The 21177-nt window shown below is 44.4% G+C and overlaps 1 protein-coding gene across 3 annotated transcripts in view; it reads left to right on the top strand.

The window, feature by feature from the left end:
- Positions 1 to 21177, top strand: part of LOC111963160 (rho guanine nucleotide exchange factor TIAM2) — a 110280-nt gene that overhangs the window by 57577 nt on the left and 31526 nt on the right. For all 3 annotated transcript variants that reach the window (XM_023986406.2, XM_023986407.2, XM_023986408.2), the window contains 7 exons: positions 1883 to 1939; positions 7945 to 8112; positions 10814 to 10918; positions 11051 to 11129; positions 11273 to 11362; positions 11492 to 11725; positions 20264 to 20367. In XM_023986406.2, coding sequence (XP_023842174.1) covers positions 1883 to 1939; positions 7945 to 8112; positions 10814 to 10918; positions 11051 to 11129; positions 11273 to 11362; positions 11492 to 11725; positions 20264 to 20367 — 837 coding nt within the window. The remainder of the gene's footprint in view (positions 1 to 1882; positions 1940 to 7944; positions 8113 to 10813; positions 10919 to 11050; positions 11130 to 11272; positions 11363 to 11491; positions 11726 to 20263; positions 20368 to 21177) is intronic.

The raw sequence follows: 21177 nt of genomic DNA, 5'->3' as shown, positions 1-21177 counted from the left end.
GACCGAGGAGGTTTAAGATTTCAAGAAGGAGTTGGCTTTACAACAGTCAACCCGTGGTTTTTACACCTACTATAACAGGGCCTGCTCTGTGCTGCATACAGCATGGGTTAGGTAGACAGAGGTCGGTGGAGTACTATATGTGTCACTACTACTGCTTTCTGTCTGGAGAGGCCATGTTCATTTCTCATCGGAGTCTCATCTGTAGCGAGGCGGAGTGTTTTGGTTTAGCTGGGTTGAAGTACAGTAGAGTAGTTATCGGTCATCCCTCTGAACCTGCAGAGTCACCCTTCCTAGAGGGCTAACTACACTACTTTGACCACACATACTAGTCCCAGGAAAGATATTAAAGGCTGTTAAAATAGCCACACATTTGTGAATCATTGCATTAATCAAGTGTGCAACGTCATGTGCAACATGGTTTAGATGAGAAGTTCCTGTATAATATGAATTGGTATTCTAATAGATGCACTCACATATAGAGGCTTTGAATGTGGCTTTGGCCAAGTCAAATTGTATTTGTTACATGTGCCGAATATAACACGTGTAGACTTTAACGTGAAATGCTTACTTACGAGCCCTTTCCAAACCATGCAGAGTTAAAAAGTACGATGAAAGCAAAAGCGACACAATAAAAGAACAATAGCAAGGCTATATACAAGGACTACTGACACCGAGTCAATGTCGAGGGGTACGAGGTAGTTGAGGTAATATGTACATGTAGGTAGGGGTGAAAATGACTAGGCAATCAGGATAGATAATAAACAGAGTGTGGTGTGTGTGTTGGGGTGTCAGTGCAGTGTGTGGGTAGAGTCCAGTGAGTGTGCATAAGGGGGTAGAAGGTGTTCTGGAGCTTTTTGGTCCCAGATTTGGCGATCCGGTACCGCTTGCCATGCAGTAGCAAAGAGAACAGTCTATGACTTGGGTGGCTGGAGTCTTTGACAATTTTTAGGGCATTCCTCTGACACCGCCTGGTATAGAGGTCCTGGGTGGCAGGGACTGGGGCCGTACTCAATACCCTCTGTGGCGCGTTGCAGTCGGATGCTAAGCAGTTGCCATACCAAGCATTGATGCAGCTAGTCAAGATGTTCTCAATGGTGCAGACGTATAACTTTTGAAGGATCTGAGCCTTTTCAGCCTCCTGAGGGGGAAGAGGCGTAGCCCCCGTTTTGAGGGTTCGCGTGGCAGATGTCTTGCCTACCCTCACCACCCGGGGGCGGCCCGTCAGGAAGTCCAGGATCCACTGGCAGAGGGAGGTGTTTATTCACAGGGTCCTTAGCTTAGTGATGAGCTTTGAGGGCACTATGGTGTTGAACACTGCGCTGTAGTCAATGAATAGCATTCTCACATAGGTGTTCCTTTTGTCCAGGTGGGAAAGGGCAGTGTGGAGTGCAATAGAGATTGCATCATCTGTGGATCTGTTGGGGTGGTATGTGTAAACAGAAAAGTTGCAAATCTGATGTAGACGAGGGATATTTTACTAATGTAAWCCCCCCCCCCCCCCCCKGAGCTAAAGTAAGAGATCTGGAGAGGGAGAGGTGTCCCCCACCCTCCTCTCTGCCCGTTCGGGCGGTCTCTCCTTTCATCTCTTCCCTCTCTCTTTCTCCTGCCACACATAAGTCTTATTAGCCTCGGTCCTGTTTCTGTATCTCCACACTGCTTATTACTTTCTTCTTCTGGGGCCTCACAGGCTGCCTCTGCCCCATCCTCCATGGAAATGATATCAAAGCACCAGGCCCTCACTGCTCACTTTTTAATTAGCTACATAATAACAGTGTGTGTGTCTGTCTGTGTAATACGTCTGCTGCTATGGGTCACTGCTGTTTAATAGATGACTAAGGGGATTTTTACAAGTCAAGTCAATGTGTGTTTCTCTTCGTTGCAGATCTTTGAAAGTAATGAAGGAGGACAGGCCTACTGCCTCCCACACACTAGTTCTGAGGTGAGTCTGTTACCATGTTTTTATACGACCGTTTCATAAAATTGTATGACCTTGTTAAGAAATATGGATGTCAAAATACCATCTTTTTTTTTTATGTCTGCTTCGGATTAGATATCAAACAAGTGTCAAACAATCTTATAGTTAATTGACTGAGCGTCTACCGTCTAGATTTTCTAAGTGAGCGCATATGGCTGAAACATGGAACAGCAGTATCATGCGTCTCATCAAGCTTCATGGTTACGAATTACGATGACAAGCCGTGTGATGACATCTCCCAGGTGTTATCACGGGTTAGGGGTCATGCCTGCATGTCGTGTCTGACTCTGCAGATTTAGGGCTGTGGTCTGTATCATGCGTAGAGCGTGATCCGGATGAAAGCTGAGATTCCTCTAATGCCATCTGCATTCGTCTAACTCGACTGCCTTTTCTGTACATCAAAAGGAGAAAAACCTGCACCCCAGTGGTTCTAAGGGGGAACATAAACCACAAGAAGGGATACTAAACAAAGACAAGATCATAGAGCTCTAAAGTGAGTTATTTAACCTACCGCAACCAATTGGTCATCATCAGCGTCTTACCCGCTAGTAACCTTTAGACACCGTGTCCAATAGAAGCCCACGCTGACATTCTACCCCTCACTGTCTAAAGGCGTCAGCATGCCTGAGTTCGGCTGGCGCCCAGCCGAAACGAACAGGTCTGTTCGCGTACTCCCTTCACCGTCCAAAATGACCGCCCCATTATAGCTGATTATAAATCCATAATAATACATATATTATCACCTAATGTTGTGTTAGATCTTTTTAATCAACTTACGTTCTTGTGAACGTTACAAGTTTTGAACTTCTATTTGCTATTTATTGCCTGTAGGCCTCATTGACCTGAGCTCATACAACTCGTTGTTGAGTAAAAAAAAGCATACTGTATGGATTATTTTGACTATAACATATTGCGCTATTTGTCACTGACTACTGTGTGTCAAAGTTTAYCAAGGACTCTCTCCTCCTCACCAGTGTCATGATCAAAGATATGATCAAGAGCTTCACATACAGTATATCGTTTGGTCATTGTGCTGCCATAGAATGTATTGTGAGCAAAGGCCTCAAAAAAGCTTTATGTACCAGGGCTGTGAGAAAAGTTCTATATATTATTGAAACAATGCTGCGATTGTTTGTGAGAATGCCAACAGGCGTGGTTCCTGTGGGGGAACGGTTCCCATGGAAGCCAAGAAGGGGAGTGAGGTGCATGCTCAAACACACATGCATGTGGGGGTCTGGGAGAGGAAGTGTGTCAATCTGATGAATGGGCATGTGCCTGAACTCAATTTTATACACTAATTGTAGTCTCACCCATTCATTTCTAATGACCGGTCATTTTTGACCGGGAACACCACATGTGTACAAAAGTTAAATAAAACACCCAAAATGCAATGAAAATCATCAATGTATTTTGTGTGTTCAGATGCCCTGTGTGGACAAAGTCATGGAACCTTATGACAGTCAGATTAAATTAACTTCATTTTTCAGAGACAACTTGTAAATCGGTCCTATTCGACTAGAACACAGCAGGAGGGTTAAAAGACCTTCGCTTGAAAAACAAGAAAAGCAGCAATAATAATCTTTGCCAATTTTTTGAGACGTCGTAGCTAGTATACACTTCCTCAAAATACTCAGAATTAATCTAAGATAACTCAAGAAATCTGTCATTCATTTTGTCGTTTTTGCCGAAGAGTTCTTAGTCGCGCAATAAAAAAAAATTTAAAAAAAAGAATCGTCTCTCGTTGAATGCCAACAAAGACTTTATTGAAGAATCCCTACCGAACTGTTTCGGATGGGAATTATGCGGACGCCTTAAGCAGCAGGGGTAAAACCTCCAGACTTGTTCTGGTGGTGTACTTAGGGGCTCCTCTTTACCACGTGAAGGGGATCATTCGAAAGTATTGCGAGACAGTGTTGAGAAGCTCTGTCAGTGTGAAAGTGGGGAGTGAATACCACAAATTCTCACAATCTGAGCGCTAACATAATGTAGCTGTAAACCCCCTTGGATCACACATTGGAACTATTATGTGGTAACAAACATGTTGTCAGGCAGTTCCAAATACTGTCTAGAATTTTCTCACACAGATAGCACTGTACCTCTGTTGTCTGTGGCTCTTCTGCTCTCCTGTTCATCCATACAAAACAACTTGTCCTGAATGTGTTGGGATCTATGGGACAGATAGTTTGACATGCAAACGGCTGGTCTGGTCACAATGAGCACACAGCGAGAGCAGTATATCTGTCCGGCAGCCCCTCTGGACACAAAGCTCTGCATTGAGATTGAGTCAGAGAGTAGCGGACCAGGGTGAATGTGGCCAATGTTAAAACCATATATAGCCACCTCTAACAGCAATTGCTCCACCCAGCCACAGAGTAGGATGTGGCTGAAGAAGGGACAAAGATGCTTTCAATGTTGTTGGGAAAGTGTCACAATGTTTTACCCGTTCCCCCCCTCCACCCTGGAGTTGGATGAGGACACGTCCTTCCCAGAGGCCATTTTTAATTTATGAGAGATTTATAATCTAATAGGTCAGAGAAGAGACAAGCCAGCTTCATTGATTGTAGCCCCATTTGCGTTTCATCCTGTCTCTCTGTTCTCTATCCAGTCAACACGCATCCTGTTTGATGGCTTTGACTTGTTCTCTACCGTTTGTTGGTCTTTCTGGATCTTAATTTCAGCAATGGTTCTATTAATCAATCATCTCCACTCCCATAACCCACTGAAGGAATGGGTGGATGGGGGTGTGTGTGTGTGGCTATGTTCTTTTATGAGATGGGCTTCTCCACAGCTGTCTCAACAGGCTGGTGATCTGTTGACATTGTTTAAACAGGCTTGGAAGGAATGCTGCAAATCGGGGGGAGCTTCAGCTTGTTGAGGGATATGGAGGGCTCTGACAGTGGCTGCCAGCGAACCCTCATCACCTGTATCCCTTAGGAATGAATGGCATCATGGTGCTCCTGTACAAATCTTTGGCTCTCCAGAGACTGTGACAGACCTTGTCAGTCCTGTGAGATCCCCCTGACCCCCATTCCCCCATCATGCCCCTGTTCCACCTGTCACCGCCTCTATTCAACCAGCAGCTCTCTGACCTGTTGTACTGTAGTTGACCTCTCACCCCCTTCCTCCGCCCCTGTGCTGTTGCAGCCCCCATCCCTCCTTTTCTGCCACGCTTTGTTACCCATGAGCACCGCCACCTTACTGCATGTGAGGTCAGAGGTAAGGAAGTGCCGCTAATGTTAGCTTCTCCCTGTGTGGAGCGGTCAACTCTGGTCTTATGTCACCTTGGCTCGTGAATTTGACTATTATTTTTGAAGAAACAGTTTGGGGAAGATATTTTAAGAACTAAATGTACTTAGAAGGCAGTGTGCTTCAATAATGGAAATAGACTTATGGAATTATTTAATACCGTTCTATTTCCTCTTGTTTAAAAAAAAAAAATGGTACATTTCAATGTTACACAAAGATTTGCCTGAGCTGTAGTATTTGTATGTTAGCCTGTTGCTAGGAGGTACTGTACCGAGTTGAAAGTGTTTTGGAGTGGTGGTTAGCTCTGACATGAACTGTCCATTACTCTTGATTCCATTTTAGAAGATACCGGATGTTGGTTGGCTGCTAGAAATGATTTCCCCTCTTAAGTGAGGAAATACTGAAGTATAGGTTTGTGTTTGCAAACAAACACACACACATTGAGGGCCAACGCATGCTTGGCTTGGCTTGTGGAAAGTTGACCAGGCCGTTACAACCCTGCCTGGGGCCATGAATGAGTGCACAGTCACTCGGCAGCTACTGGGCTTGAGGTGAAGAGGCAGACTGGTCGCCAACCGCCAACTGAACGTTTACTTTCCAGTCACACCATGTTAGATGGACAGACAGACAGGGTGGTTGTTATGCAACCTTTGCCATGACAACCCGGTTTTCTCTCTGAATGTATAAACATGGCCTCATTAACCCACAGGAGTGGACAGAAAGTTGTAGAAGAACCAGCTCTCTGTTGCTTGTCTCCCCAAAGGTTTGAGCAACACATTGGCCAAAACATTGGTAGGCTTTATGCTGGCAGTGTTCTGTCAGGTTATTCTTTCCAAATGGACATGTTGCTGGAAAATTCAATGACTGTTTTCTTGTACATGTTTTTTTTCCAGCCACCTTGGTCAGAAAGCCACTTTGTGTGTGTGTGTGTGTGTGTGTGTGTGTGTGTGTGTGTGTGTGTGTGTGAAATCCCCAAAAGTCCCCACAAGGATAGTTAAAAAAGGAAAATTGTCCCTTGTGGGGGACCTGGGGACAAAGGCTATTTTAGGGTTAGGTTAGGGAAACTAGGATTTTGAATGGAACTCAATTTTAGGGCCCCACAAGGATAGTAAAACGTATGGCGTGTGTGTGACACACATGTTTATGCCCGACAAACATCATAGACCGACCATAGTCAAAGAGACCTTCGTCTCCCAGTCAGGTCTCTGGGGGAGAATGTCTCCCAAGGTTTCCTCTGTGACACACCAGCAGACAGACAGCATCCCGGAGCCACATACACCACCCTGTTGGCTCTCCAAGTGGTAGAACTCCACCTCTCTCCTCCAGACCTTACCATAGCAACTGGAAATGTCTATCTCGTTGTGACTTTTGAAACATGTTTGAGTGGTTCTTGGCGATGTGGAGCCTGTATAGCAGCTGTGGTCTGTGGTGTTACAGTGGTGTCGCCCACAATCTCTTTCCCTTCAGAGACATGGAGTCGCAACCAAAACCCAAATACTGCAGCTTCTGAGGCCCAGTGGCAGGACACAACCCAGCATTAATGCTAACCCCAACCTCATTGTTAATGTGGATAGGGAATAATTGGCCTAAGGGCTTCAGATGGTCTCCTGGAAAGAGCCTGTAAAGGCAGCCATTAATCCATCACTGAACATGAAATCATCTGGATGGCACTTAGAACTAAATGGGGCTATTATTATCATGATGATGCTAAGTCTTTTTGTAGATCTGTGCAGATGTCGCCCGTCTAGACACGTTCCTCGCAAATTCTGCCAATAGCCCCATGTAATCAATCCTCTTGTGTACACCATCATTATGATGGCTATTATATGAAACGACTCCATCCTGCGATGTCTAAATGGCTAATTGCATGACATCTCTGCACTGAACTTTGAGCCCCTGCCAGTTTCTGCATCGGTTTAATGGAAACCTATTGATCTGTCCGCGGACTGTTCTTCCTCTCTGCCATCTTGCCCTCTCTCTCTCTGCCATCTTGCCCTCTCTCTCTCTCGGCATCTTGCCCTCTCTCTCTCTCGCCATCTTGCCCTCTCTCTCTCTCGCCATCTTGCCTCTCTCTCTCTCTCGCCATCTTGCCCTCTCTCTCTCTCTCGCCATCTTGCCCTCTCTCTCTCTCTCGCCATCTTGCCCTCTCTCTCTCGCCATCTTGCCTCTCTCTCTCTCTCTCTCGCCATCTTGCCTCTCTCTCTCTCTCTCGCCATCTTGCCCTCTCTCTCTCTCTCTCGCCATCTTCCCCTCTCTCTCGCTCTTGCCCTCTCTCTCTCGCCTCTTCTCTCTCTCTCTCTCGCCATCTTGCCTCTCTCTCTCTCTCTCGCCATCTTGCCCTCTCTCTCTCTCTCTCCCATCTTGCCCTCTCTCTCTCTCTCTCGCCATCTTGCCTCTCTCTCTTCTCTCTCGCCATCTTGCCCTCTCTCTCTCTCTCTCGCCATCTTGCCTCTCTCTCTCGCCATCTTGCCCTCTCTCTCTCTCTCTCGCCATCTCGCCCCTCTCTCTCTCTCTCGCCATCTCGCCCTCTCTCTCGCCATCTCGCCTCTCTCTCTCTCGCCCTCTCCTCTCTCGCCATCCGCCTCTCGCCATCTGCCCTCATCTCGCCCTCTCTCTCTCTCGCATCTCGCCCTCTCTCTCCATTCTCGCCTCTCTCTCTCTCTCACGCCATCTCGCCTCTCTCTCTCTCTCTCTCACGCCATCTCGCCCTCTCTCTACTTCAGAGACTGGACAGCTTGGCCAACCACTACTCTCTGGCTCCCCCTGAGGGTGGCCTTTGGGAGAGCAGTGGAGAAACACTGACCTGTGTGTACATGCCCGACAGCCACGCCATCCAAGTGCCTATGAGACGAGACCATACAGTGGCTGATGTCGTCTCCCTAGCCTGCAAGGTGAGAGTCAAAGAGAAGGGATTGTTATGATGTTCATGTTCCCAAAACTGAGCCCTTTGAGTGTTAATATTACGGCAGATATATCGTTGATTTCAACAGAGGCACTTAAGAGAGAAGCTTTTACTTTAGGTTATGCCTTGCTTTTATTAACCCTGCTTTTATTCATTTTTTAAACGACACTCTGTCAATGTAATCATGTTAAAAGCTCCAATCTGTGAGTAATTTGACCAACCCACGCTCTACTGCCTTTTGTGACACACTCATGTATTTATTTATTGTTATGCCCATTGTAGAGCTCTGGCTTGTACAGTAGACAGTTCCAGATGTTTACTGTCTCTGTCTCATTGTCTGTCTGTCTCTGCTCATGTCTGTCTGTCTCATTGTCTTGTCTTTTATGTCTCTGTCTCATTGTCTGTCTGTCTTCATTGTCTGTCTGGCCGTCTCATTGTCTGTCTGGCCGTCTCATTGTCTGTCTGGCCGTCTCATTGTCTGTCTGCCGTTCTCATTGTCTGTCTGGCCGTCTCATTGTCTGTCTGGCCGTCTCATTGTCCGTCTGGCCGTCTTCTCATTGTCCGTCTGTCTCCCGGCCCACACACACTGCACTCTCTGACCTGTGTGTTGGCACAGGTGACACACACTCACCTGCCTCACTCTGTCTCTCAGGTTTGTGACAGAGTGGATGGCTAGCTAGTTCATTCTCACACCCACACTTCTTGTGCCGGGACGATACCAGGATTGCGATACTTGTTAGTATCATGGCAAGGAGAACACAAAGCCGATTTTTTTACTTCTTAGGAAAACAGCCCTATTGTTGGAAATAAACATTGTCATCCGAACGATATCATAACCGCCATCGATAAGAGACAGTACTGTGCAGCCGTATTCATCGACCTGGCTAAGGCTTTCGACTCTGTCAATCACAACATTCTTATCGGCAGACTCAACAGCCTTGGTTTCTCAAATGATTGCCTAGCTTGGTTCACCAACTACTTCTCCGATAGATTCAGTATGTCAAATCGGAGGGGCCTGTTGTCCGGACCTCTGGCAGTCTCTATGGGGGTGCCACAGGGTTCAATTCTCGGGCCGACTCTCTTCTCTGTATACATCAATGATGTCGCTCTCGCTGCTGGTGATTCTCTGATCCACCTCTACGCAGACGACACCATTCTGTATACCTCTGGCCCTTCTTTGGACACTGTGTAACTAACCTCCAGATGAGCTTCAATGCCATACAACTCTCCTTCCGTGGCCTCCAACTGCTCTTAAATACAAAGTAAAACTAAATGCATGCTCTTCAACCGATCGCTGCCCACACCTACCCGTCCGTCCAGCATCACTACTCTGGTTGGTTCTGACTTAGAATATGTGGACAACTACAAATACCTAGGTGTCTGGTTAGACTGTAAACTCTCCTTCCAGACTCACATCAAACATCTCCAATCCAAAATTAAATTCTATTTTAATCGGCTTCCTATTTCGCAACAAAGCATCCTTCACTCATGCTGCCAAACATACCCTTGTAAAACTGACCAACCTACCGATCCTCGACTTCGGCGATGTCATTTACAAAATAGCCTCCAACACTCTACTCAACAAATTGGATGCAGTCTATCACAGTGCCATCCGTTTTGTCACCAAAGCCCCATATACTACCCACCACTGCGACCTGTATGATCTCGTTGGCTGGCCCTCGCATCATACTCGTTGCCAAACCCACTGGCTCCAGGTCATCTACAAGTCTCTGCTAGGTAAAGCCCTGCCTTATCTCAGCTCACTGGTCACCATAGCAGCACCCACCCGTAGCCTGAGCTCCAGCAGGTATATCTCACTGGTCACCCCTCTCCTTCCAGTTCTCTGCTGCCAATGACTGGAACGAACTGCAAAAATCTCTGAAGCTGGAGACTCTTACCTCCCCCACTAGCTTTATTCACCAGCTGTCAGAGCAGCTCACAGATCACTGCACCTGTACATAGCCCATCTGTAAATAGCCCCTCCAATCTACCTCATTCCCATACTTTATTTATTTATTTATTTGTCTTGCTCCTTTGCACCCCAGTATCTCAACTTACACATTCATCTTCTGCACATCCTACCATTCCAGTGTTTAATCGCTATATTGTAAATACTTTGCCACCATGGCCTATTTATTGCCTTACCTCTCTTATCCTACCTCATTTGCACATGCWGTATATAGATTTTTCTACTGTATTATTGATTGTATGTTTGTTTATTCCATGTGTTGTTGTATGTGTCGAACTGCTTTGCTTTATCTTGGCCAGGTCGCAGTTGCAAATGAGAACTTGTTCTCAACTAGCCTACCTGGTTAAATAAAGGTGAAATAAAAAATAAATCCAGAGTCACATTTGTTTTCCAAGCTATAGCACACAATATTTATACAGCGGGTTTTTAAAGGACCGTGTTTTCATTTTTGCCATATCGCGACGCTGGTATTGTCACAGCCCTACACACAGCACAGACACATGTACACACATACTTTATTAATTCCACAGGTCATACTTGACGCCACTTCATCTTAATCACCTTGGAGCTGTAGTGAAGACATCCCATGTCACATGATACAACAGCACAGATCTAACCAAATGCCTTTTTTGTTTAAACCAGTTATCTGGCCTAGACTAGTTGTATTTGCTGTGTATTGCTGCATTCAGGGCGTTTGACAGACAGTGTTTTCCTGTCACAGTTGAATCAGCTGGACCCTAGCCTGCACTGTCTCAGACTACACAGATGCTTGGCCCAGAAAGTAGAGGTCCGTACCCCTGCACCCAGCGAACTACTACATGACCTGGTGAGAGAACACACTATTCAGCATAATACTTCCCTGGAAATGCATAGAACACGTTGTTTAGTTTGTGTTTAACATCACTGGTTGACGTGTGGAGTTGTGGTTTCTAAGCTGAGTTGTCCCTCTTTTGTGCAGTTGTATGACGAGCTTGAGGTGTTCCTGCTGAATGTATTCACCCTGCAGATGACCAGACCTGCCTACACTGGGGACTTTGGTGAGTGTTTGGTTCTCTAGCAGACGGGAACCGTATGTGTGTCATTGCCACAGACATCCTAGAAATAATTGGCTGTATGTCATTATTATGGTCATTGCACCTTACGAACCATCGTTGGCTCCTTCTCTCGTCTCTGTTGTCAGGCTTTGCTGTGACAGGGCACATAGACGGACAGAGGAACAGCCGCATCTTTGTCAGTGAGGTGCTGTCTGATGGACTGGCCTTCAGTGAAGGTATGTTCCCTTAACTTTGACTTCAACATGATTCATATTGAAATATTCATACATATCTGGGTGATACTGTGTAATTACAGTGTGCCCTTATTTGTTACTGTGTTTGTTTTGTGTTCGTACCTCTCCCAGGGCTGAGACCAGAGGATGAGATTGTGGTTCTGAACGGTCGAGGTGTGTCCACTCTGGACCTGGGTCTGATCCAGATGTTGTTTTCGGAGCAGACCCTCCAGCTGACCCTCAGACGGGAAGCCGCGTCCACCTCACCCCCGACCTCTGGTCCCTCCACCCCGACCCCACTTCCCAACCAATCACAGCTGCTGCAGGACTTCCTGGACACACACCACCGCGCCAAGTCCACCACAGGTGAGAAGGCCTACACACATACATACACACATACATACACACATACACACACACATACACACATACACACATACACACATACARACARACACARARARATARACARACATACATATATACATACATACATACACACATACATATATACATACAGTTGAAGTCAGAAGTTTACATACACTTAGATTGGAGTCATTAACTTGTTTTTCAACCACTCCACAAATTTCTTGATAACAAACTATAGTTTTGGCAAGTCGGTTAGGACATCTACTTTGTGCACACAAGTCATTTTTCCAATAATTGTTTACAGACAGATTATTTCACTTATAATTCACTGTATCCCAATTCCAGTGGGTCAGAAGTAGAGGTTGACCGATTATGATTTTTCAACGCCGGTACCAATACCAATTATTGGAGGGCCAAAAAAAAGCCGATACCGATTAATCAGCCGATTTWAAAAATATGTTTTAATTTTTTATTTGTAATAATGACAATTACAACAATACTGAATGAACACTTATTTTAACTTAATATAATACATAAATAAAATACATTTTGCCTCAAATAAATAATGAAACATGTTCAATTTGGTTTAAATAATGCAAAAACAAAGTGTTGGAGAAGAAAGTAAAAGTGCAATATGTGCCATGTAAGAAAAGTCATAACGTTAGTCTTGCCAAACAATGAGAACATGATGAATGCTGCGGTCCTTTTAACATGAGATTCAATATCCCAGATAAGAAGTTTTAGTTGTGTGTTATATTACGTTATTATAGACTATGTTCGCTCTATCATTTGTACTTGAAATGCTATAAAGCGCACCCCCTAATTACTAGCATTTTCACATCGACACCAGTCCTAATCCCGGGGATTGAAGGCTTGAAGTCATAAACAGCAGCAATCGGGATAGCACATGCGAAGAGCTCTGCAAAACGCACATAGAGTCCTTTTGAAATGAAGATCTTACCGAACCTACTGGTGTGCCCCTCACCATCCGCTCATCAATGCTCTATCAAAATCATAGACTTATTTATAAACATAACATCAGATAATACGAGCCTTGTGTCATTAATATGGTTCGAATCCGGAAACTGACATTTCGAAAACAAAACTTATTTCTTTCAGTGAAATACGGATACCGGTTTCGTTATTTCTATTCTTATAGTGGGGGCATTCCATCAGTCTAACTATTGCTTTACATTGTACAACCTTCAAGTATGTCATACTTACTTTAAAATTCTGCTGGAAATTAGTTTCGCACGAGCCATGCGGCCCAAAACTGTTTCATATACCACTCTGCGCAATGAACACGGATAATGTATATGTGTCTTGATTTTAAAAACATTGATGTTTATCTGGTTAGTACAGTTTTGTGAGAAACAAACCGACAGTCCTTTTCGCGATATGTTGCACCGCATACGATATATGCAAGCGCAGACCGCTAGAATATACCAGTAATATCATAACCATGTTAGTTAATATAACTTGTAATTATGTTGATTGATTGATTGTTTTTTTATAAGATAATTTAATGCTAGCTTTGGCTTTTACTGGCATTGCGCGTAACAAGCGGCTCCCTGAACTCCATCGTGATGCAATAGATGCAGGGGGTCTAAGAGCGTGCGACCTTAGTACCGTAAGGTTGCAAGATGAATCGCACGAGCTGACATTGGTAAAAATCTGTACGTTCTGCCCCTGAACAAGCAGTTAACCACGTTCTAGGCTGTCATTGAAATAATGTTAAATAATGTGATAATATAATATGGTCTTAACTGTTTGCCTAGTTAAATAAATACCAAAATAAAAAAAGGCCACATATCGTGTTCCGGAAAACTTGAATATCGGACCTAATTAATCAGCCATTCGATTAATCGGTCGATCACTCTAGTCAGAGGTCACATACACTTAAGTGTGACTGTGACTTTAAACAGCTTGGAAATGTCCAGAAAATGCATTTCAGTGCTTTAGAACTTCTGATAGCTAATTGCCATATTTGTTCAATTGAGGTGTACTGTGATGTATTTCAAGGCTGCCTTCAACACAACGTGACCTCTGTGCTTGACAAAATGAAATCAAAAAGAAATCAGCCAAGACCTCAGAAAAGAAATTGTAGACCTCCACAATCTGGTTCACCTTGGGAAGGCAATTACAAAGCCTTTGAAGCTACACTACATTGTACAAACAAATAGTACGCTAATTATAAACACATGGACCACCGCAAGCCGTGCATTACCGGTCAGGAAGGAGACGCTTTCTGCTCCTAGATAACTTACTTGTGCGAAAAGCTAAATCAATCCCAGAACACAGCAAGGACCTTGTGAAGATTCTGGAGGAAACGGAAACAAAAAAGTTAAAACTATATCCACAGTAAACGTAGTCTTATATCCGACATACACTGAAAGCTGCGCAGCAAGGAAGAAGCCCACTGCTCCACCATAAAAAGCCAGGTCTCTTTTGCTACTGCTACACAGGGACAAAGAATCCGTACTTTTTGGAAAAACTTCACAAATAGATGTTATCATGGGGGAGGAAATGGTGGATATATTGAAAGCACATCTCAAACATCAGTAGGAAGTTAAAGCTGGTCGCAAATGTGTCTTCCAATGGACAATGACACGAAGCATACTTCCAAGTTGTTGCAAAATGTGCTAAAAAACAAACAAGGTATTGGAGTGGACATCACAAAGCCCTGACCCAATCCATAGAATATTTGGTGGGCAAACTGAAAGCGGTTGCTAGCAAGGAGGCCAACAACCTGACTCAGTACACCAGCTCGTCATGGAGGAATGCGGCCACAAAATTCACCCAACTTATTGTGGAAGCTGTGGAAGGCTACTATGAACGTTTGAACCGCAAGTTAAAAATTTAAAGGCAATGCTGCTCAAATACTAATTAGTGTATTGTAAACTTCTCACCCACTGGGAATTGTGTTGAAATACAATAAAAGCTGAAATAAATCATTTCTCTCTACTAATATTCTGACATTTCACATTCTTAAAATAAAGTGGTGATCCTAACTGACCTAAAACAGGGAATTTTTACTAGTATTAAATGTCAGGAATTGTGAAAAACTAAGTTTAAATGTATTTGGCTAAGGTATATGTAAACTTCCGACTTAACTGTGCGTACCCACTCACTAACGCACACACCCAGTACTGTGTCTTTGCCAAAAGGCTGGTATGCATCACTTCACAGGTCTAACACAGTTACTATAACCATACAATATGTTGGGAAAATCACTGGCTCAAAGAAGTGTCGTCAGTTGTGTGATGGAGCTCAGCATCGGCTGGTTTACTGTGAAACTGAGTAGTCACCAACAATCACAGTAGACAGACAGACTGATAATGCATTGATGTTGACCTTGGCTTAGTATTGTATACTGCATCTACTGTTCACTGAGAGCAGTAAACATACAGCAAGTGTTCCTGGCTGTGGCAGGTGGCTGGTGAGAGAGAGTCAGGGTCATACTTCCACAGAATTGCTTCTACTTGGCAGCTACTGGGTGGGAGGACTGAGCCTACTGTCAGCATGTGTGGGTGCCACCAACACGTTCTCTGGAAACGGTCTATCGGCAAGCTGTTGCCCTGCCTTGCTTTTCTCCACCAGTGTGATATCATAATTGAAATGATGCCAGAATATCAGAAAAATGCTGACGGGTTCTGTGGAAAGTGCCATTTGTTTTTGGTATGAAATTACCATACCATGGTTTTTATTTTATTTTTTACCTTTTGTTTTGCAGGAAGCCACCATTGAGACAAGTGTCTCTTTTTCAAGATAGCCCTCCAGTGGGGGCTGTTTAGGGGAGGATGGCTCATAATAATGGCTGGAATGGTGTCAATGGAATGGTATCAAACAAATCACAGATGTGGATTCCATGTGGTTGATACCACTCCATTGACTCCATTCCAGCCATTATTAGTAGCCGTCCACCCCTCAGTAGCCTCCACTGGAGCCATGTACAGTGGCAAGAAAAAGTATGTGAACCCTTTGGAGTTACCTGGATTTCTGCATAAATTAGTCATAACATTTGATCTGATCTTCATCTAAGTCACAACAATAAACAAACACAGTCTGCTTAAACTAACAACACGCAATTATACGTTTTCATGCCTTTATTGAACACACCGTGTAAACATTCACAGTGCAGGGTGGGAAAAGTATGTGAACCCTTGGATTTAATAACTGGTTGACCCTCCTTTGGCAGCAATAACCTCAACCAAACGTTTTCTGTAGTTGCGGATCAGACCTGCACAACGGTCAGGAGGAATTTTGGACCATTCATCTTTACAAAACTGTTTCATTTCAGCAATATTCTTAGGATGTCTGGTGTGAACCGCTCTCGAGGTCATGCCACAGCATTTTAAATCGGGTTGAGGTCAGGACTCTGACTGGGCCTCTCCAGAAGGCGTATTTTCTTCTGTTGAAGCCATTCTGTTAATTTACTTCTGTGTTTTGGGTCATTGTCCTGTTGCATCACCCAACGTCTGTTGAGCTTCAATTGGCGGACAGATAGCCTTACATACTCCTGCAAACTGTCCAGGCCCTGAGGCAGCAAAGCAGCCCCAAACCATGATGCTCCCTCCACCATACTTTACAGTAGGGATGAGGTTTTGATGTTGGTGTGCTGTGCCTTTTTTTTCTCCACACACAGTGTTGTGTGTTCCTTCCAAGCAACTTAACTGTAGTTTCATCTGTCCACAGAATATTTTACCAGCAGCGCTGTGCAACATCCAGGTGTTCTTTTGCGAACTTCAGACGTGCAGCAATGGATTRTTTGGACAGCAGTGGCTTCCGTGATGTCCTTCCCATGAACACCATTCTTGTTTAGTGTTTTACGTATCGTAGACTCGTCAACAGAGATGTTAGCATGTTCCAGGGATTTCTGTAAGTCTTTAGCTGACACTCTAAGATTCTTCTTAACCTCATTGAGCGTTCTGCGCTGTGCTCTTGCAGTCATCCTTGCAGGACGGCCCTCCTTGGGAGAGTAGCAACAGTGCTGAACTTTCTCCATTTATAGACAATTTGTCTTACCGTGGACTGATGAACATCAAGGCTTTTAGAGATACTTTTCTAACCCTTTCCAGCTTTATGCAAGTCAACAATTCTTCATCGTAGGTCTTCTGAGATCTCTTTTGTTCGAGGCATGGTTCACATCAGGCAATGCTTCTTGTGAATAGCAAACTCAATTTTTGTGAGTGTTTTTTATAGGGCAAGGCAGCTCTAACCAACATCTCTAATCTCCTATCATTGATTGGACTCCAGGTTAGCTGACTCCTGACTCCAATTAGCTTTTGGAGAAGTCCTTAGCCTAGGACTTTTTCCAACCTACACTGTCAATGTATAAATTCAATATAGACAAGAAAATTACAATAATGTGTGTGTTATTAGTTTAAGCACACTGTGTCTATTGTTGTGACTAAGATGAAGATCACATCACATTTTATGACCAATTTATGCAGAAATCCAGGTAATTCCAAAGGGTTCACATACTTTTTCTTGCCACTGTATTTACAATTTCATAGAACAAAAAAACGAATACAATATGAAACGGGTCAAATACAGCAGGACACATATTGCACAGACAAACATACATATACGCAAAACACAATCAACTAAAACAAACACATTTTAAACATTATATTAAAAAGAAACAAATCATCAATCATTTAACAAAGGATTTGGTCGACATTTCTCTCTCTCTCTCTCTCTCTCTCTCTCTCCTCCTTCTCTCTCTCTCTCTCTCGCTCTCTCTCTCTCTCTCTCTCTCTCTCTCTCTCGCACACACACACACACACACACACACACACACACACACACACACATAGTCCTCCCTACGTCTGCTTATCTCTGTAGAGATGAGAACTTAGATTATCTTTTTGTCACTTTGTCACTTACACCCTGTACACCCTGAACCACAGACTTCCTGCTTTGAGAGTCAAATACTTCCTCAAAACCCATCAGCCCTATTGGCCCTTCAGAGTCAAGCGGACCGACGTGAGCGGCAGAAAGGTGTAGAAGGTTTAGAACATGCATGTTCAGGGGAGAGAGGCGGTGTTGTGATAAGGTGGAGTATTACTGAAGGTCTCTGTATTGAAGGCGTAGTTTCCGGGACACGGTGAGGCAGTGTTCTGGAGTAAAGCCTACCTCCTATGCAGCCAGCTGGGACAGTCACAGTTGGATGAGCAGGCTTCGGTCTTTTTTAAATTGCACAAAATTTAAATTTCACTTCTCTGGTTGGCGATACTTTCGAAGGTAAGGGTATCATAGTAAATGGTCATGTTTTTCGCCACATATCTATATGTATCACGTCTTTAAAGAAGTGTCTGTTATAGACTGGAAATAAAGTTTGTGTAATTTATTTTGCTGGTGATGCTTCAGTCTATAGTCTTTCTACACTGACTGGAACACCCGTCCTCAGAACAGCCTCAATTCGTCGGGGCATGGACTCAACACGGTGTCAAGCGTTCCACAGGGATGCTGGCCCATGTTGACTCCAATGCTTCCCACGGTTGTGTCTTTTGGCTGGATGTCCTTTGGGTGTTGGACCGTTCTTGATACACACGGGAAACTGTTGAGCGTGAAAAACCCAGTGGCGTTGCAGTTCTTGACACACTCAAACCGGTTCATCTGGCACCTAATACCATACCCTGTTRAGAGGCACTGAAATGTTTTGTGTGCCCATTCACCCTCTGAATGGCACGCATACACAATCATTTCTCAATTGTCTCAAGGCTAAAACATCCTTATTTAACCTGTCTCCCCCCTTCATCTACACTGCTTGAAGTGGATTTAACAAGTGACATCAATAAGGGATCGTAGCTTTCCCCTGGATTCACCTGGTCAGTATATGAAATGGGAAGAGTTCCTAATGTTTTGAACACTGTGTAGTTTTGCTCGATGGTGAAATTAGGATGAATTTCCATGCAGCAAGTTAAATATGAGGGAATTTCTCACCATGCTATTTATACAGATAGGGTTTTCATGTAATTATGCTTCATTTATTCTGAGTATGAGAACTGCGAAGGTTTCTCTTTCGAGTATTTGGGGTGTTGAGTTCTCACAGTTTGTACTAGAGAAGCAGTTCCCAACCTTTTCCGTTCCGGTGACCACCGAATCACCATCAAAAGCTCTTGCGGACCACCATTTGCGTTGTTGGCGGAATTTCTATAATATAAAATATCTTGCCGTCAACTAGTTGAAAACCACGGTACTGGAGAGAGTTAAATACAGAAATGTGTCACTACAACATCCTGAACCCAAACCACAGGCAACACTGCAGGACTGGTGATGACATGCAGCAAAACTTACTGAAAACTGTGTAGCCACTGGCTTATCACTTAGTTGAAGATAAAACCATCTTACACACTGCCACACACACACACACACCCCCCCCTCGCTCACTCACTCACTCATCACTCACTCACTCGTGAGAGATGAGATAGAGGCCAGCAACATGAGTGCAGTTTCCTCCTCTACCTCTAGAGGGGGTGCTATCCCAGTCAGGCTAATGAGGGTGATGAGAGGTAWACTCTGAACCATCCTGTAGTGTGACAACATCACGCTATACCACTCTCTATAGTAGAAGGCAGCACCCCTGGTGTGTGTTGGAAATGTTCTGTGACATGTTATATTGACTTGAGATTTTGTCTGTCATAGTTGAAGTGTACCTATGATGAAAATTACAGGCCTCTCTCATCTTTTTAAGTGGGAGAACTTGCACAATTGGCGGCTGACTAAATACTTTTTTGCCCCACTGTATATGTTCATGACAGGTCTAAATATATGTTCATGACAGGTCTAAATATATGTTCATGACAGGTCTAAATATATGTGTCATGACAGTGTTATGACCATGTTATGTCAGCTGTTATGACATATTATGACCTGGTTATGACTGTGTCTTAACGTGTTGTGACGCTGGGTGTCAAGTAAAGTGTTAACCAAATCTTTATCTCCCGGAATACAATCAAAAGGTCAAGCCCGTTGATTGTGCTCATGTGCTGAGTTGATTTCCCACAAGCCTGTGAGTTTGTTAGAAACAGGGAGGGAGGGTAGATGTTCCTACCAGACCCAGTAACTGTAATCCGATCTGGACCCAGTTCATCCAGTCAGGTGCCTTTTTAACCAGGGGCAGCGTGTGGCTGAGCCCTTTCCCAAAATGGGATTTTCAGGAAAGATACAACAGGAGTATATTATCAACAGCTTTCTCCTAAGACCACGTCCAACAGACAGGGAACTGTAGGATTTGTTCCCTTGTCTGACTAGTGGAAGACCTCTTCTCTGTGATGTTTGTGACGGTTGTTAGAATGCTGCATTCTAACCCGTGGACAACTATGATGGCGTGGTATACCGTTACTAGAGAAGTGTTTCTGTTCTGTGGTCAGTAGATGCTGAACTGTAAACATCACTCCCTCTCAGAGGAACTGGTGTGTGACAGGACTAGCCTCGACTACAACAGCACTTAGCAGTGCTTGTATGAATTGGCCAAGATGGTTAACTAAAAAAAAAACACTGAACATTGCTGTGTCTCTCTCTCCTCAGATGTGTCCTTGGTGCCAGAGGTCCCTGGTGAGTCCCTAGGCTCTGGGCTGGAGAATAGTCTACAGCACTCCTGCCACAGCCACAGGGCCGTACAACACAGCAAGGTAAGATTGAATGAACGCTGCGTCGCTGCCACTGCCCACACTGGGTTCAATGAGTCGGCATAAACATACTGAGAGCAAGTCGGAGAGCTCTAGAGACAGAGTGGGGGAGACAGAATAATCAAGAGCTTTGAGACCATGAACCAACACACTACAGGCCCTAAGCAATTTTGAAACACAGCTACTAATTTACACACTTTATTAGGTACACCTCCCCGTTCATGAATATGGTTCACTCCTACAGACAGTGAGTCACGTGGCCGTGGCTTGCGATATAAAGCAGGCAGACAGGCATCGAGGCATTCAGTTACTGTTCGATTGAACGTTAGAATGGGCAAAACGAGTGACCTAAGCCACTTTGAGTGTGGTATGGTCATCGGTGCCAGGTGCGCCGGTTCCAGTATCTCAGAAACATCCGGCGTCCTGGCAGTGTCTAGGGTGCGACAAAGCCAAAAGACATCCAGTCAACGGCAGTCCTGTGGGTGAAAACAGCTCGTTGATGGGAGAGGTCGAAAGAGAATGGCAAGAATCGTGCACGCTAACAGGTGTGCCACAAACGGGCAAGTAACGGCACAGTACCACAGTGGTGTGCAGAACGGCATCTCGGAAAGCACAGTCCTTGTCACGGATAGGCTATTGCAGCTGTCTGGGTAGGTTCCTAATTGGTGAAATCAGCAATCAGACAATATCTTTAAGTAAATCAATCAAACCTTTATTAATGCAATTGCAGACGGAGGTTAACAATAGAAACACAACGCGTATGTCTCAGAGTAAGTTCTGCAACCAACCTAAAGGCACAGCTGATTATATACA

Source organism: Salvelinus sp. IW2-2015, linkage group LG4q.2 (assembly GCF_002910315.2).
Source record: "Salvelinus sp. IW2-2015 linkage group LG4q.2, ASM291031v2, whole genome shotgun sequence".
NCBI lineage: Eukaryota > Metazoa > Chordata > Actinopteri > Salmoniformes > Salmonidae > Salvelinus > Salvelinus sp. IW2-2015.
This window is presented reverse-complemented; position numbering and strand designations above follow the sequence as displayed.